The sequence below is a fragment of the Cibotium barometz genome, chromosome 3 (assembly GCF_041138505.1).
Source record: "Cibotium barometz isolate CiBa-2024 chromosome 3, ASM4113850v1, whole genome shotgun sequence".
Taxonomy (NCBI): domain Eukaryota; kingdom Viridiplantae; phylum Streptophyta; class Polypodiopsida; order Cyatheales; family Cibotiaceae; genus Cibotium; species Cibotium barometz.
Window position 1 is genome coordinate 66,147,798 of NC_141048.1, and position 17,107 is coordinate 66,164,904.

Sequence of the window (17,107 nt, forward strand, 5' to 3'; positions counted from 1 at the left end):
AGCACCTTTTAGGTAGAATCTCTTGTGATTTAGGCCTTTAATTTAGCCAAAGATCAAGCCTATAAAAAGGCCCTTGTACTTTCATTTCGCATTAATCGAAGAAGTACTCGTGCCAATCATTCTTGCACTTTTACTCTCACACACTCACTTTGAGTCACTATCATACTTTGCACAGTCTCCTACTCCTGCACACCATGTGATCTCCAAGTCTTCAACACTCTCTAACACAGTCTCCCTCTCTTTCTCTCTCTAACTCTCTTCCTTTCTCTTTCTAACCTCTCTCTCTCTCTCTCTCTCTCTCTCTCTCTCTCTAACTCACTCTCTTTACCTTTCTGTACATCTTTCTAACTCAATCTCTCTAAGGCTCTTTCTAACCCCTCCTCTCTCTCTCTAACACTCAATCTCTCTAATTCACTCTCTTTACCTTTCTTCATCACTCTCTCTAGCTCTCTAACCCTCTCTCTCTAGCTCTCTAACCCTCTCTCTCTAACTCTCTAACCTTATCTCTCTCTCTCTCTCTCTCTCTCTCTCTCTCTCTCTCTCTCTCTCTCTCTCTCTCTAAACCTCTAATCTAACCCTCAAATAAGATATATATATACTACTATTAACTCACTCTCTATACCTCTCTAACCCCCCCTCTCTCTCTTTCTCTCTCTCTCTCTCTAACCCTCTCTCTCTATTTCTCACACACACTCCCTCTCTCTCTAATTCTGTTTAACTCTCTCAATCTCTCTATTTCTCTCTATTTCTCTCGAATTGCTCTCTCTCTCTCTCTCTCTCTCTCTCACACACACACACACACTAATTCACTCTCTTTACCTTTCTCTAACCCTCTCTTTGTCTTACTTTCTCTAACTCGCCAACTCTCGCTCTCTCTCTCTCTCTCTTTCTCTCTAACACACATTCTCTCACTAACTCTCTTTACCTTTCTTTAACTCTCTTTCTTGTTCTTTCTAATGCCCCCTCTTTTTCTCTCTAACTCACTCTCTTTACTTCTCTCTAACTCTCTTTTAAACCCCTCAATCTCTCTCTCTCTCTCTCTAACACTCACTGTTTCTCTCTCTCACTCATTCTCTTTACCTTTCTCTAACTCTCTCTAACTCCCTCTCTCTCTAATTTAACCCTCAAATAATATCTATATGTATATGTATATGTGTGTGTATGTGTATGTAAACAGCTTGTTCACATGTAAGCAGTGGTCTGCCATACGTGATGGTTTGTGTGCCACCGGGGGAGGGGTGCCGGGGGCCCGAAAATACACACATTTTCCCCTGGTGTTGTGGTTAGAAGCAGTTTGAACAAGGGTGGGAACGCAGTACATACTATACTATACTAGTACTAGTATTCTAAAAGGTGAAACCATAGGAATCTAGCTAGGTACTCACGGGAGTTTGGTGGGTTTATATGCCATAAGGATGGTACCACGCATGCATTGACTCAAAGAACTAAAGTGAAGGGACAGGTCATCTGACCGTTGGGAGACAAAAGGTTCAAATTTTCAAAAAACAGGTTCTAAGTTCTAAACTTGTCATTCATTCAGACACTTCTCCGCTCTCCTGTGCAGTTTACACGTCGTCATTCACACAGTTGCGTTTTATTATTGCTGCTGCTATTTCCAAGGTCTTGCGATTTGCTCGTGATTTGCCCAAATCTTCAGCAAGCAAAGAGTTCTTACTTCTCCCTAGGGTCTGTTGGCATCGTCATCATTCCTCTGCTGATCTGCTTGATCCCTTCTGCACAGTACCCTAACCCTCACCCTCACCCTCACCCGCCTCCATAGTTCAAACCCTAGCTCTCCAAAGCCTGCCATAGACGGGACTCCTCAGCAACATCAAGCAATCTGAGGATTGAGAATGTCCCAGCAACTCAAATGTGTACTATCCAGCATGATCCCTATGTACGGCCATCATTGCATTTTCGTACGGCCAGGGTTTGCAGCTGAGAAAACGGCCTTAGTTTGAACTCTCAGCTGTTTTTCGTTTTGGTAAAAGCAGACAGACGTTTGTAGATAATGCTCAAAGCACAGCCAAGCAAGTAATTTTGGCTTTGAGAGAGTAAGGAGCACCATGTCTCTTCTTCCCAATTCCCTGGCAAAGGCCGTGGAGTATTGCTTGCAGAATGCATCAGAGCCTGCATTAGCAAGCCCTTCACGCACTCCTCTATCAGAAAATCTGATTCTCCCGCCAGCAGGAGAGCAATTCTGCCCTAAAACAGAGGGGAAATCTGAACCCAACACGTCAGGTTTCCGGGCGAAAGCAAGGGTTCTCTTTGCAGATCCCCCTGTTCTGAGGCGTGGTGAAAATGTGGGGGCATGTACTCCCAATAGAACTTTAACCTCAACAGATGCCAACAGTAGTCGAAATTCTCTTCATGCCACAACACCTCGCACCAGGAAAGGCACAGTGAGACAGCCTGCTGCCACCAGTGACTCCGAAGCTAATGGTAATTATCAGAGAGCTGAAATCGGAACTCCAGCTCGCATTCCTCTGGCTTCCAAACCTCTTGTAAGCCTTTCCTCAGCATATTCTCAGCATGCTGGAACACCACGCTCTGCCAATTTGAGTAGCTTGCAAGTTGGCCAGCAAATTGAGCATTTTGAGTTGGAGCAGGATAAAGCTTTCTGGAAGGATCACAATGTCCAGGTATCATTGTCACTGAAGTAAACAATGCTAGGGGCATCTTATCTCTACCTTGCATTTCAATTGATCTGCTTAATTACATAGCCTTTTGTGTGTAGGCATGTATCAAGATACTGCTAGCAATCAAGAATTAAATTAAGTTTCCAAATTATGTACATATCTTAACTGTGACCTGGAATGCATGAAGTAGTTGGCATCTTCAGTGTATTAAAAGGGTAGTAGGCACACTCTTATCTATATCCTGGTAGGCATCTTATCTGGATCCTGGTAGGTAGTGTGTTGAGAAGTTAGGCACTCTGTATTTTGTTGAGTTTTGTTTGCTGACTAGACCTTCTCTAGGTGTTGATCCGCATTAGACCTCTGAGCAGTGCTGAAACTGCCACTAATGGGACGAGCACATGCTTGCGACAAGAAAGTCCCCATGCTTTGACTTGGTTAGGACAGCCTGAATCAAGGTTTACCTTCGACCATGTCGCTTGTGCAAGCATAACACAGGTTGGTTTCAACTTTCTTTTTGCCTTACTCATAGTTTGCAAGTTATTGACTTGTTTTGAAGCTGGCCATAATGGCTGCAGCTTGCATATCTCATTTCAGAAAGCACTTTACATTAACTGTTCAGGAAAATCTGTTTGGAGTTGCTGGATTGCCAATGGTGGATAATTGCATTGAAGGGTACAACAGCAGCATATTTGCATACGGCCAAGTAAGCTTTCCTGTGCCCATTCACATCAGTGTTACATGCTTTAGGATTCATACAATCCTTGTTGCTTCTAGGTATATAAGCTAAGGGTATATGACAAAGCAGCCAATCCTCTACAAGGCCAGCACATGCCAGCCATCCCCATTTAAGGTAGTCTTTGTCTTGATGTCTTGATGCAGACAGGTAGTGGTAAAACTTATACCATGCTAGGTGAGATTGAAGCAATAGACCATAAACTGAACCCAAAACGTGGGATGACCCCTCGCATATTCGAGTATCTATTTGCCAGAATTGAGATGGTATGTAACACCCACTACTACATATGAGGTATATATGATGGCTCACAAACGTTAAACGGTCTACTAATACATCCTACTCATCATCACGTAAACTGAAACAGGAAGAAGCAGCACACAGGCATGAGCATCTCACATTTACTTGCAAATGCTCCTTTCTAGAGATTTACAATGAGCAAATAACCGACCTTTTGGAGCCTACTTCGACCAATTTGCAAGTAAACTTCTCTCTCTCTATATATATGTGTGTGTGTGTGTGTGTGTGTGTGGTATCTCTAAGGTGGCTGCAATTTGTGTACACTCCTGAATCTAGGGTAATGTACCTATACTAGAGTGTCGTATACCATAGTAGCAACTATCTTAGCATGCGTTAGCTGCCACAGCGCATGTTTGTGCATGTGATCCTTGCACATAGATCCTATTGGCAATCACATTCTTCTCGATGTACCCCCTGAGAATGGCATCAAAAGCGTTAAAATTTTACGTTTTGCAGTGTGCTCTAGCTCTATTGTAATGCCCTCTGCATATTGTTAACAATACTTATTCTTTAAAATTTTTGTTCATGCACAGATCCATGATGATCCAAAAAAAGGACTCTTTGTTGAAAACTTGAAGGAGATCGAGGTGAAGAACGTTAGAGATATCATGGAGTTGCTGCTCCAGGTAAATTTAAGGACTTTACCCAATCGGGGGCACTATGCTGCCATCTAATTTTGAAAGAGATTGAGGTACCACTGATGTTGTTACATAAACTACCTTAGAGAGAGGTTTGATTTTTACAATGTTGATTTCTTTCGAACTTGAAGGGCACTGCCAACAGGAGAGTTGCACAAACAAGAATGAATCAAGAGAGCAGCCGCTCACACAGTGTTTTCACTTGTGTGATTGAAAGCAAGGTAATGCTTTGTTTGGGACTCAATGCTTCATTGTATTTTACAGAAGCCAGTGTGTAAACTAACATTCCTTACAAAATCCACGAAAGGCAGGCGTTTCAATAAATGTCATGCTGCAGGATGGTTATGGTTAATTTGGGAATTATGGTGTTAACCTGACTTGCAGTGGGTGACTGATTCTATGACAAGCTTTCGGTTTGGAAGGCTGAATCTGGTTGACCTCGCTGGGTCTGAAAGGTAGTGTGGATGAGTCATTACCTTTCCGTTATGATAAGAGAAAGGCAATACTATTTAATGCTAATGCAATTCAAACGTATACTTGTATGGTAGACAAAAAGCCTCTGGAGCAGAAGGGGAGAGACTAAGGGAGGCTGCAAACATCAACAAGTCCCTCTCAACACTGGGGTAAGCCTCGTCTCTTATTGAGAAGAGTTTCTTGGAAAGCTGCAGCTTCGTAATTGGATTCACTGATTGGAGTTTGCAGTTTGGTGATCATGATCTTGGTAGATGTAGCTCATGGAAAGCAACGCCACGTGCCCTATCGCGACTCAAAACTGACATTCCTGCTTCAGGTAATACTCTCTTAGCTTATGTATCACTTCAAATCTTGAAGATGGAATCTGGCTCAAGAAAATGGGTTATCATGTGCAGGACTCCTTAGGAGGCAACTCCAAAACAGCTATCATTGCCACAGTGAGCCCTTCTATCTCGTAAGTCATGCATAGCCAATCTCATGACACATTTGTTTTTTAACAGCTTTCTTTGCTTTCCTTTTTGCAAAATGCATATACTTCTATTAGGTATAACACACAACTGAGGTCCTTTTATAGAGTTCGGGATCTCAAACAATGTTAATGGCTGCTGGTGGAGCAAGTCTCGGATAGTTCCATATACTACACAATACCATGTCAGACAAGCAGCAGCTATCTTGCGACACACACATAAAAGCCTCCTATGAAAACTGTGCAGTCCTGGCTGTACCTTGGAACCTACTCCAGATGGGAAGATAGAGTGTGAGTAGTGTCTGACCATATACGTGATGATGTTTGGATATGAAAGCCCGAGTGTCCTGGCTTTTCCAGGCATATCTGAGAAATATGAATAGGTATTAGACCTTCTGTAGGAGCTGGACCAAAGCATTTATATATGCAATTTTTCCTTAGCAAGTCTTAGCAGATCTAGTGTACTTTGTGTAGTACGAGCCAAACCGTAACATTCACTACATTTCGTTCAGGAGTCAATGTGGACCTTTCTAGCGTAAAGGGACCACTCTGGAGGATGCAAATAACCCACATGAACGGATTCATGTATGCTTGCAGAGCTGGAGGGTTGGAAAGAGAGGATGCGTACTTGGTTGTATTCACTGCTATCCAAGATCCTCCAAAAAGGTGCTGTTAGGTACCGTAGCTACTAGCCAATTTGTTAAAAGGTTATTTGATGACTGGTCAACACTTCATGAACAACTTGCCACAGTCCAGAGTGCCAACATCCATGGCACAGTCATGTATGAGCTCAACAATTTAGAGGTACAAAAACCAGACAAGATGATGTCTGTCTAGTGACGACTAGGGATAATGTCTTGGTGGTCCTGGAACCTGCGCAGACCCAGGGGAGTCCATATTGAAGCAATGGGTCATGGAGGCTCTTCCAAATACCACATTACATGAGTTTTTGAGGCACCATAAGGGATGGGAATTCCAATACATCGCAATGAAAACACTAGGACCCAAGCTGAGAAAGACTCACTAAGGGTCACCTGTAGTGGATAGTAGGTACAGCCAACAAGCCCACATTCACGCATTTGTTCAAGAGTTTTTTTTTTGCAAACAGAGTATATATTATTCTGATAAAGCAACTTTTGCTTTGCAGTTGTGCGAATGAGACGTTAAGCACATTGAAATTTGCACAGCGTGCAAAGTTCATCCAAAATAATGTACAGTCGCTACTCTCTTTTACTTTTGTCCTGTTTGTTAGATTTATGTTAAGTGAGATTGCAAGGGAGAAGTCATTTGTATTAAATTTAAAAATAAAAATTATGACCAAGACTTCAACAACTCATCTGATTCAAATCCCTTTCACTTTTGTTCCTTGATATTGGTTGACTCTGCACCAACTGGTTTATGCTAATTCTTTCTATGCAAAACTGTGCATTTGCCCGACTAGCCTCTTTTGTGTGTATGTGTGCACGTATATGTGCATGTGTGTGCACGTGCAAGCATGCATCTGTATGTTTTCTCTATAGTGCTAGCATTCATCCTAGTTGAGTCTGCCCTTCACCTTTGGAGAAGTGTATCAATGAATATTTGTCCACTTAGATGGACATGTCTTTATGCATGAACTTGCACCCACTCTATTCTCTGATGGCATGAGTGGGGATAACATAGCACATAGTTTATGCTATGCATGATGGAATGGAGTTGATGGAGCTTTGTGAGTAGATTCTCATGTAGTTGAGGTTTGTTAAGTTTGGGAAGGAACCTGAGATTTCCATTGGTATATGACTTTGCACCAGGCTATCATCAATGAGGATGCTTCATGTGACATCATGGCACTTCGAACTCAGATAGAAGACTTAAAGGTTGAAGATTTTGAATTCATTCTATACTTTGAACGTAGTTTTCCTTAGGAAGGATTAATACATAAGCACTAACTGCGAACTCTTTTTGCATTAATAGGAAGAGCTTGAGCAACTACGGAAGCAAACACAGTCATCAGAAGCATCAGTATTAGCCACCATAAAGAACACACAAACAAGCTACGGGGGTGAGAAAATGCCAACAGAAGGCACAGACGGTGCCATTAACTCAAGTTTGCAAGAGCTTGTGGGTTCTCCAAGCACAAAAAGCTCATCAATTACCCAAATTTTGGAGAAGGTTCAGCATATTTCACTTTTTCTACAATATGTATGTTGAACAAATCAATGGTTTTTCCTTGACTATGCGATTATCTGCTGCAGAAAAAAGCAATGGATGCAATGCTTGCAGGATGCCTGAGAAGAGAGCAGGCTGCAGTACAAGAAAAAGAACAACTTGCTGCAGAAAACCAGCAGCTTGATTTGCTGGTACTTGAACAACAAAGTATCTTTTTCTCTCTGTAGTCTTAACTTAACCTCTGATTACCTTTTACCAGTGCCAAACTTAGCTCATGTGGCTGAAAATGACCATGACTTCAGATCCAAGCATACGAGAGGGAGATAGACTATGTAAAGACAATGTTGCAGCTCAAGGAGGAAAAAATCAAGAGGCTTGAGAGTGTTTCAGATAATATATTGTCAGCAGAAGACTATCTACAAGAGGAAAACAAGGCCTTGCAGCAAGAAGTACACCTTCTGCAAGAACGAATAAATCAGAACCCCGACCTCCTGCGTTTTGCATTGGAGAATAAGTGTCTGCTAGAGCAGCTGAGAAAGTATAATGAGCAATCTGGGTTGCATCTCTTTAGCTTCTTTAGACCAAATTTTGTAGTACATAGAATGCATTATCCTTACTCCCAAATCAAATAAACCTTATCTTCCGGTGTTCACCTGCAGACATGAAGACTTCTATGGAGGAGAGAGAGAATTACTGATGGCAGAAGTTGCAAGCTTAAGAGGCCAGGTGCTTGAAGAAAAAAGAACAACTCTTACTTGCTAATGTCCTTATTTGTTGAGTACTATACACTTGTGTAAAAACAAAGACAGTGACCCAATGTTGAAGCTCTTTCACAGGTTCTGAATTCATTTGAAGACAATCCGATGCAGACCCAGCATGAGGAGCAAGCTTTCTTAAACAATACCCAAGTAAGTCAAAAGTCCATGCAGGGTGCTCAAATGATGCATTAACTTTTTGCATTTTTTTGTACTTAGTGTGGTTATAACAATCCCTGCCTGTCAGTGGGAGTTGGGCAATCATCAGGGCCACACGTTTGCTATGGATGGGCAAGCCCTGCTGTCACGTGGGCAAGGATGTTGTGTAGCCAGTCTTAGCAAACTCTAACTGCTATAGTATATGATGAATGCAGAGTGTTGCACGAAACAGGGAAGCACAGAACTTTGAAAACTTCCTAGGCAGGAGGATACCAATGAAAGAAGAAGATTGCCAGGTTTCAGACATCATTAGTGCAGCAGAGGGAGCACAAACAAAGTTGATACGTTTTCTTGAAGAGGGAAACCAGGCACTTGATGAAGCATTACAGGAAATCGGAAAAATGCCCAAGGGCTCCTTAACTGAAATGGGGGGCCAACGAGAGACAGACTTTAGCCTTGCAAACACTAGTTACAACAGCAGTGATGCATTTCAAAGTATACTGCAGCAAGTATATAGCATAGCCAAGGATGTAGAATACCAGATAAGGGATTTCTGTGACGTGGCAATTGGAGAAAATAAAAGGAAAAGGAGTGTTGAATTAGGAAAAGCACTATCCACATGGGGAGATAAACGTATGAAAGCTCTACAACCAGAGCTGATCACTGAAGTGCACAAACCTGCTCAACAGTTGAACATACAAGAGGAAAGCATTGAAGAATCCATGCAGGACTGCAGTCTATCAAGCATGAGTGAAGAGAGTTACTTACTTTCAGAGGAGGAATGTGAATCTAAGCACAGTATGCAAATCAATGAGGCCTTGAATGCTGAACCATTATCAGATCAGAAAAATGATCACTTATTCTTAGGGAGCAAGCAGGAGAAGGAAGCAGAGTTTGAGAACCCTTCTTATGAAACACCTTGTCCAGAGCCTAGAACAGAAAAGAGTGGATTAGCATGTAGCAGCGAAAGAAATGAAGCTTTACTTTACACGGAGCCTGACCAAAATGTATCAGAAAAAGGAGCAAGAAAACATGATTGCTCAGACTTCACCCCTCGCATAGCTGATGCATTGGCCATGATAAAAGAGTTCTTTAGCATCGAAAACCAGCAAGACGCAGAAGATAACCTGGATAGCACGTTGGATGGATGGAAGGATGCTTTTGAGAAAGATGCCCGTCAAGCTTGCGTGAAGGCCATGATGCATGAAAGGGTCCTGAAACAGCTTCAAAACAATCTAGCAGAGGTATATTTTATGCTAGAAGATGAAAGCAACAGAATTAAAGCACTCTGCAAATTAACAGGCAAGCTTAAGTCTCGTGAGAAACAGTGGATGTCTGAAAAAATGGATTTAAAACATCAGGTTTTAAGACTGCAGTCTATTGCAGTGGGGAAAGACAAAGAAATGGCTGCTTTACAAAATGAAGAGGAAACACTTGCAGCTATTGTTGACAAATTGCACAAAGGGGAGGAAAGGATGACAGAAGAGTTGAGGAATCTAAAACAGCAGCTTGAATTTTCTGAGAATCAAAGAGTAGTCGGGGAACAGCTGTACAAGCAGTTGCTGCAAAACCACGAGGAGGATCAGATGAACGCAAGACTCAAGCTCCAGAAGCTCATGTCTGAAGTTCATGACAAAGACAATACATTCATGATTGTGAAAAGGGAGATGGAACTGGCTCTTTCAAGCCTTCAAGAAGCAGAGATCAACAGAAAGATGATGGAAGAGGAAAGCAAGAAGTGTCAATGCACTGATGAAGGCAAAAAGCATGTCGAATCACTGAAAAAGGAGCTAAAGGGTGCCCACCAATCAGTTTCCCACATGCAGAAACAGCTCGTGGTGATGGAATCTGAAATGACCGGTATGTTGGCCATGCTAGAGGACAGATTGCAGGAGGCTGAAGCTGCTTGGAGAGGAGAGAAAGCAGAGATCCTTATGGAGCTGAATAAGGCAAGGCTGGATGCAGCTGAGAAAATAGGCGAGGCAAGTGAAGCTTTAAGGAGATTCAAGGACGGGCAAGAGATCATTAGAGAGGCAGAACTTATGGTAAGTGCTCTCACAAGAGCCAATGAAACTGCAAGAATACGGAAGCTCAGCCTGATGAGCCAATGGCAAGAAGAAAGAGAGTGTCTAGTCATTGAAATTGACGAATTAAAGAGCTCAATTGCTGGAAAGGAGGAGGAATTGCACATGAAAGAGCAAGAGGTTCAGCAGATGTTGAAGAAGATTGAAGGTGTTATGGTTTTAGCCCAGGGAGAGATCAATGCCCTCATGCCTGATAGTGAACAGACAACAGACTCTACTACCATTAAACCTGCAGGCATGGATATGGACAGTGAAAGATTGAGAAAAATGTCTAGTGTCGAAGAGGACTTCTCAAAAGCAATTTCTCATCTCACCAATCAGCTTAGCATGAGAAAAACCAATGTTTTTGTGGTTGATAACAATTCCGATAACACTCAGAAGCTGCCTGAAGAATTGGACTCACAAACTATAACGTCCCAAGATGTCAATAGTTCCATTCAATATCATTTGGAAAAAGAAAAGCAGAAGCAGAGAAGTGCTTCCGAGATGGAAGAAAGGCAATCACAGTACAAACAGTTAGAGCACGAGAAAACCCAACTGTTAGCAGAACTAGCCAGAAAAGCTGAAGAGTCGGTTAAGCTACGATCCGAGCTTGAGGACAGCAAATACATCATGCTTCAAGTCCAGAAATCTCATGCAGTGACAAAGACAATCTTGCAAGAGAGAGAGAGAGAATTGGATGACCTAAAGACACGGCTAGAAGAAGCTGCTACTCCGGCTCAAAGGCTTGAATCAGAAAATTTCACCTCGGAAAAGTGTGAAAGAGAGAATAACTGCCAGAAACTTCTGCAGAAACCTGCTGTTGAAATAAGGCTAGCACTTCAGAGCTATGATAAAACCACCAACCTTTTGCTGGAAAAGCTGGAAGGCATTGTTGTCAGACTTTCAGATACACCAGGGGGCGAGAACGCATGGGTTCGTTTTCTGAACAGCTTTGAGCTAGCCTTGTCCAAGCTAGAAGAAGATGCCAATTCCTGCCTGAATTTCTCCAATGTTGTCTGTGAAAGGCTGGACAAGACATTGGCAGAGAAGAAACTTTTGGAACAGGAGCTTGAGAGAAAACAGGAGCTGCTGAAAGGATCTTTCTTTGACCTCAGCTTGTTACAAGAAAGCACTGCAGAATCGAAAAACATGAAGGATGAGATAGACAAAGCAATCCTTGTTGTCAGGTCACTCCAGGAAGAGCTTGATACCAAAGGTGAACAGCTCAAAACTATGGAAGTTAAATATGCCAGTCTTGAATGCGAGAAAGAAAAGGATACAAAGACCTTGCTTTTCTTGAAAACAAGCTTGTCTGAAGCTCAGCAATACACTGCATCTATGGAGAGAGAGAATGCTGACTTGAGGGAAAATCTGGAAGAAGCATTGAAGAAAACAGAGCGTTTGGAGGCGAAGCTTGAAGACAGAAGGCTTACAATTGAAGAGCTTGAGTTGGAGCTGTTGGATGTAAACTTCATAGTTGAACAGAAAATGATTCACTCACTTGAGAGTGTCAATCAGGAGTTGAGTTTAGCTGTTAGTGAGAAAGACCAGTTGCATAGCACGCTGCTTACTCTGAATGAGCAGCTGGAAACCACAAGATTGTCTGCAGAAACAAACAAAAGGCTAGCTGGTGAGGCTCAACAAGTAAGCAATACTCTCTACCCTGATTTCCATACAGTCAACCCCTATTATCTGATGCTATGTCTATGACATTAACTGATGCTATCGTAATCTCATGACCAGACCTACCAAGGATGCTAACTGATGCTAGCCCTTTTCAATGTGCAGATGGCAGAGATAAGCAAGTGTCACATCCAAGAGAAAGAAAAGGAAGCGAGGCTCTTGGAAAGGTCGATCCAAGAACTTGAGAGTACAGTTAATGCTTTGGAAAGCCAAGTGAGTAATCATCATAAACAAGTAATGCTTTGCTGAGCTACAATCATTAAAGAAAACTAAAATGTGGGGTGCCAAATTGGTGTAACTTGTTTGCAACTGTAAAACCATTCCCAGTTGGAGATCTTGAGAAGGGAGGCAGAAACACAGCAACTAATCAAAGAAGACTTGGAAATGGAGCTCCAAGCATTGAAGCATCAAATCTGTAACATACATGCTGTGAATACAGATGCAGAGCAGGAGGAGTACCATGACCTGTGGAGCAAGAATAAGAGGTTCGGTTTCCTCGTTATCAGTAGGATTGCACTTTTTTTCAAATCCTCAAACGTGCAAGCAGATTTTCGACCTATTATCTTGAGAAAAAATTTGTGTCTGCAGGTCTGGTGACACAAAGTGGCATCAACTTTTGGAGGCACAAACAGAGATAATTGCTTTAAGAAAAGAAGTTGCAGATAAAACTGCAGAGGTAAAGAAAAATAAAAAAGCTTCTTTCAAGCATGACATCTTTGATACAAAGACGTGAACTTTTATCTAGAGTTAACAAGCTCTGTATGTGTTCAGCTGCTGATAAAAATGTGCTTACTGTACAAGCTCTCTCTCTCTCTCTCTCTTAAGTGCATAACACGATAGGAAGTGTGAAGAGTTGGGGGTTTGTGTAGTTGGGGGTTTGTGTTTATATTTTACTTAGTAGCATTAGTGTATCAAAGAAGTCTGATATATGCAAGGCATACATTAGTAGTTCCCTGAAATGGGGTAAGCCTGCTGGCCTCCCATGTTCCTAACGTAAACAGGCAGGGCTTGGCTGTTCCCTACTACCCTTCATCTTTACCTTTCTTTTGCTCTCCTTTTCTTCCCTCATTCCCTCTTTGTTTCCAACCCCATTTTTGTTGCTTCCAATGGTGATATTCTTGGATTTCTGGCCGAATTTCCCCCAATTTTATTTCTTCAGAACTTTCCATACTTGTATCTCTACCATACATACGTCTTTAATGTATGATTCTACTATGCTTCCATATGCCAATAGTCAAATGCCAACTCTAATGCCTCTGTTGTCCAATGTCTGTTCACATCCTGCCTTGGTTGTGCAGTTACCGCTCTTAATTTTTGCTTGTCTTTAGGATTCAAGGATGCCAATGACACCCACCACAGCAGCCATGCATATTTTATCATCCCTCTGTTTCAGGAGCTGTTTATACATATATGTTCATATAACACCCACACACAAAGCTCTTTTAAAAGAGGTGATGTTACAGACAAATTATAAAAGCTGCAAGAAAACAAATGCCAAAAAAGCAAGAAAGGTTACCTTCGTGCACATTGGTTAAGTGGTTTTAGAAAGACGCAAACAATAAATATCCTCAAAAAGGTAAGCCGGGAGCCCTCCTCCTATGCTGAAGCTTTAGTTGAAGAACATGAAAAGCATAGCTCCAAAGCTGGATTCTTTTTGTAGCTAAAATCAATCCATCCTTGCAGATCAAAAGCTTGAGGCTGCAAGTTGAAGAATTGATAACTGCAGCAGAGAAGCAAGCCGCTGCGCATCACCAAAAAGTACACACATTTTGTTGCTTTCTAATTTGAGTTTAACAATCTCATTGTTCTCTGTACACTTAAATTAACCAGATTCCTGCTGTGATCTGTCTGTTGTGTGCCACTATCAGATCGTCTCACTAGAAGCCATGGTTGACAACCTCAACATGGAAAAGGGAGAGACAAGACAACTGGTCACAACAACCAAAAAAGCAGGAGAGAGAAGTGCAGCAAAATGTCCAACTTCCCCTTTCAAATGCATGAGTTTGGGGTTGGCCCAACAGATAAACTTTGAGATGGATGAAGAGTTGTACTCCAACAGGCGGCGCATAGATGATCTTGAAGATCTGGCAGCATCACGCCAGAAAGAGGTACCTTGCACCTGCTTATTTTGCATTGACACCAAACCTTGAATGTGCAACATCTGCGTAACGCCCAGTTTATTTCAAATCCTCAGGCTAAATTATGGTTTCAGTGGTAATAATTGGACAATTCATGGCCACCATTGTACCTTTGCAGATATTCCGGTTGAATAAAAGGCTTGCAGAAGCAGAAACCATGACTTACGATGTGATAAGAGACTTGCTCGGAGTGAAGTCTGACATTACAAGTCATACTGTGAGTAGCAATTTCCTCGATGCAAACTCAATCTGTTGGGTTCCATCATGATTACGTTGTGATCATAATGCTGATTATGAAGAAAATCATGCGAAAGTCATGTCTGGATCACCAGGAGCTCCAGAAAATCTCGGAACTGGCATCTCATCATACAAAAGCAGCTCTCCAGAAGGTCCAAGGCTAGAAAATTTGCAGTTTTTGTAAGGTTCAGACCATAATTGATCTGCAATCTGATCTTCCAAACCATGTATTTACAGGAGGAGGAACTGGAGGCATTGCGAGACCAATACACAGAAGAGAGGGCAAGGTAAGAGCCATTAAACTAGTACTGTGGAGTTTATGACTGAGTTACAGGGTGAGATATCAAGCATACCATTCCTATTTGCAGTTGGTTGGAAGACATTGGCAGAAGGCAGGCAGAGGTTGTTGCTGCACGAGTTGCTGTTGAGAGAATGCGCCAGAAGGACTTCATACTTAAAGCCGAAAACAAGAGGCTTAAGGTCAAGCAACAAAACGAATTTGCGTTTTTTTTTCTGTTTCAACATTAACTAAACACATGAAAATTTGTGCTTTCTTTCTGTTCTATCATAACAAAACACATCAATTTGTGCTTTCTTCCTGTCTCAAGTTGTGATGTTTGCTGATCCGAACAACATCCACGCAGGCTGATCTTTCTAGGCAGAAAAAGAGGCTGCTCCAGCTGCAGGAGAAGATGAAAGCGTCCCTGGGGCAAGGCAACTACGAGCACTGTGTTAATGCTCACCTGGACATCCAGGTGGGTTATGAATCCTTTTGTGTTCTCTTGTCATGGTGTGTTTGATCTGATGCTGGGCAAGGGGATATTGATGCAGTGTGTCCCATTTCAACATTGTATTGTGAATCATTGTGAGTGCAGTGATGACACACTGAACAAGATGTGTACTGATAATGGGCTGCATTGCAGCCAATTATCAAGTCAGTGAGAGTGTATGCTGATGATACATTGAAAAACATGTCTATTGATAATGGGCTGCATTGCATGATGATACATTGAAAAACATGTCTATTGATAATGGGCTGCATTGCATGGCAGTTGCAGCCCATTATGAAGTCAGCGTGAGTGTATTGGGATGATACATTGAAAAACATGTCTATTGATAATGGGCTGCATTGCATGGCAGTTGCAGCCCATTATGAAGTCAGCGTGAGTGTATTGGGATGATACATTGAAAAACTAGTGTACTGATAATTGGCTGCATTGCAGCCAATTATCAAGTCAGTGAGAGTGTATGCTGATCATACATTGAAAAACATGTCTATTGATAATGGGCTGCATTGCATGGCAGTTGCAGCCCATTATGAAGTCAGCGTGAGTGTATTGGGATGATACATTGAAAAACTAGTGTACTGATAATTGGCTGCATTGCAGCCAATTATCAAGTCAGTGAGAGTGTATGCTGATCATACATTGAAAAACATGTCTATTGATAATGGGCTGCATTGCATGGCAGTTGCAGCCCATTATGAAGTCAGTGTGAGTGTATTGAGATGATACATTGAAAAACTAGTGTCCTGATAATGGGTTGCATTTCATGAGTTGCAGCCCATTACCAAGTCAGTGTGTGTGTATGGTGATGAAATGTGTACTGATATGGGGATACGTTGCCTGGCAGTTGCAAGATGACGATCTTCAGGAAGAGTTGCGGCGTACAGACACGCTTTTGAATCACGTTAACAACGAGCTGGGACGGCACCGCATGAAGAAAGCTAGAAGAAGAAGAGATTTTGAAAGAGATTTTGAAAGATAACATGAAGACAGCCAGAAGAAGAAGAGATTTTGGATTGGCAAAAGTTCAGGGATTTCTTCAAACGAGCCCACAACATATACCTGGGCCTTTTACCACAAGAGCAGTGTTTTTGCCTCTGTATGCTACTGTGTGTGAGCCTTTCTTTCTATTACCTGCAAATTGAAGTTTGCAGCTCGCTCACAAAGTGTAGGCTAATGTATGTGCATCACAATCCTGTGCAGAGCGTGGCCCTTGAATAAATGCCCTGTACATTGTGGAGCTTGTGTATACTCTTGTGAATAAATGAAATTTGGTAACTAACTAGAGGAAAGGATTAGGGATGCTCAAACCTTCTCTTTCTTAGAGAGGTTAGATTTTCCTTCCTCACCTGCATCTTGCAAGCACCATAGGCATTAACGTGGAGGTTCTTCCATATCTCCTTCCCTCTTTGCTCCACACCCTTTTGGAAAGGTTCCACTGGATTGACACCCTTGGTGTGTGTAAGGTTGAAGCCCTCATTAGAGCGGGAGCGATGGAACAATGGAAAGCATCGAAAAGAGCTCGTAACAAGTAACTAGTTTCATTTTAAGTGCATTAGGAAGTGTTCCTGTTTAATCTTTATAGCATTTTTTAATTAAATGAATGCATAGTAGGTTTAGCATTTTAATTCAGTCCTTTAAATCCAGTGAGAAATCCAAATACATAATAATTAGCTTCAAGTGATGCACCAAGCCATGGGTACAAAACACATATGCATAATCCAATTTCATGATTATAATCACTAATTAGGTTCACTTTTATGTTATTGTGAATTGTTAATCAAGCCTCTTTTGTGCTTCATATAACCCACTTTCACATGGAAAATTAGAGTAATTCGTTGAGGTTAATCATTCACTTGAGGGCTAGGTAGTTTATTACTCCAAAG

The 17,107-nt window shown here is 41.9% G+C and overlaps 1 protein-coding gene across 2 annotated transcripts; it reads left to right on the forward strand.

Moving 5' to 3' along the window:
• The first annotated feature begins 1,936 nt into the window (after positions 1-1,936).
• LOC147640422 (kinesin-like protein KIN-12E) lies at positions 1,937-16,776 on the forward strand. Of its 2 annotated transcripts, none has more exons than XM_086780361.1 (30): positions 1,937-2,642; positions 2,979-3,134; positions 3,259-3,342; positions 3,519-3,638; positions 3,740-3,853; positions 4,206-4,298; positions 4,442-4,531; positions 4,695-4,765; positions 4,859-4,933; positions 5,013-5,100; positions 5,180-5,238; positions 6,398-6,461; positions 7,041-7,106; positions 7,204-7,401; positions 7,485-7,589; positions 7,701-7,936; positions 8,058-8,124; positions 8,235-8,306; positions 8,528-12,022; positions 12,167-12,274; positions 12,389-12,546; positions 12,650-12,737; positions 13,745-13,819; positions 13,930-14,169; positions 14,318-14,416; positions 14,532-14,588; positions 14,674-14,723; positions 14,805-14,916; positions 15,081-15,191; positions 16,069-16,776. In XM_086780361.1, exons 1-30 carry the CDS (start codon positions 2,067-2,069, stop codon positions 16,201-16,203), a joined length of 7,062 nt encoding a protein of 2,353 aa, XP_086636487.1. In that variant the 5' UTR covers positions 1,937-2,066; the 3' UTR covers positions 16,204-16,776. The 2 variants fall into 2 exon arrangements, with proteins under 2 accessions (XP_086636487.1, XP_086636484.1); XM_086780358.1 differs by having other exon boundaries at positions 14,514-14,588; positions 16,069-16,349.
• Positions 16,777-17,107: the final 331 nt, after the last annotated feature.

Excerpts from the sequence above, each read along its gene's own strand:
- LOC147640422 (XM_086780358.1), top strand. The coding sequence starts at position 2,067 with ATGTCTCTTCTTCCCAATTCCCTGGCAAAGGCCGTGGAGTATTGCTTG. Across the intron at positions 7,107-7,203 it reads CTCAGATAGAAGACTTAAAG|GAAGAGCTTGAGCAACTACG; the intron begins GTTGAAGATTTT and ends TTGCATTAATAG. Across the intron at positions 12,275-12,388 it reads TTAATGCTTTGGAAAGCCAA|TTGGAGATCTTGAGAAGGGA; the intron begins GTGAGTAATCAT and ends AACCATTCCCAG.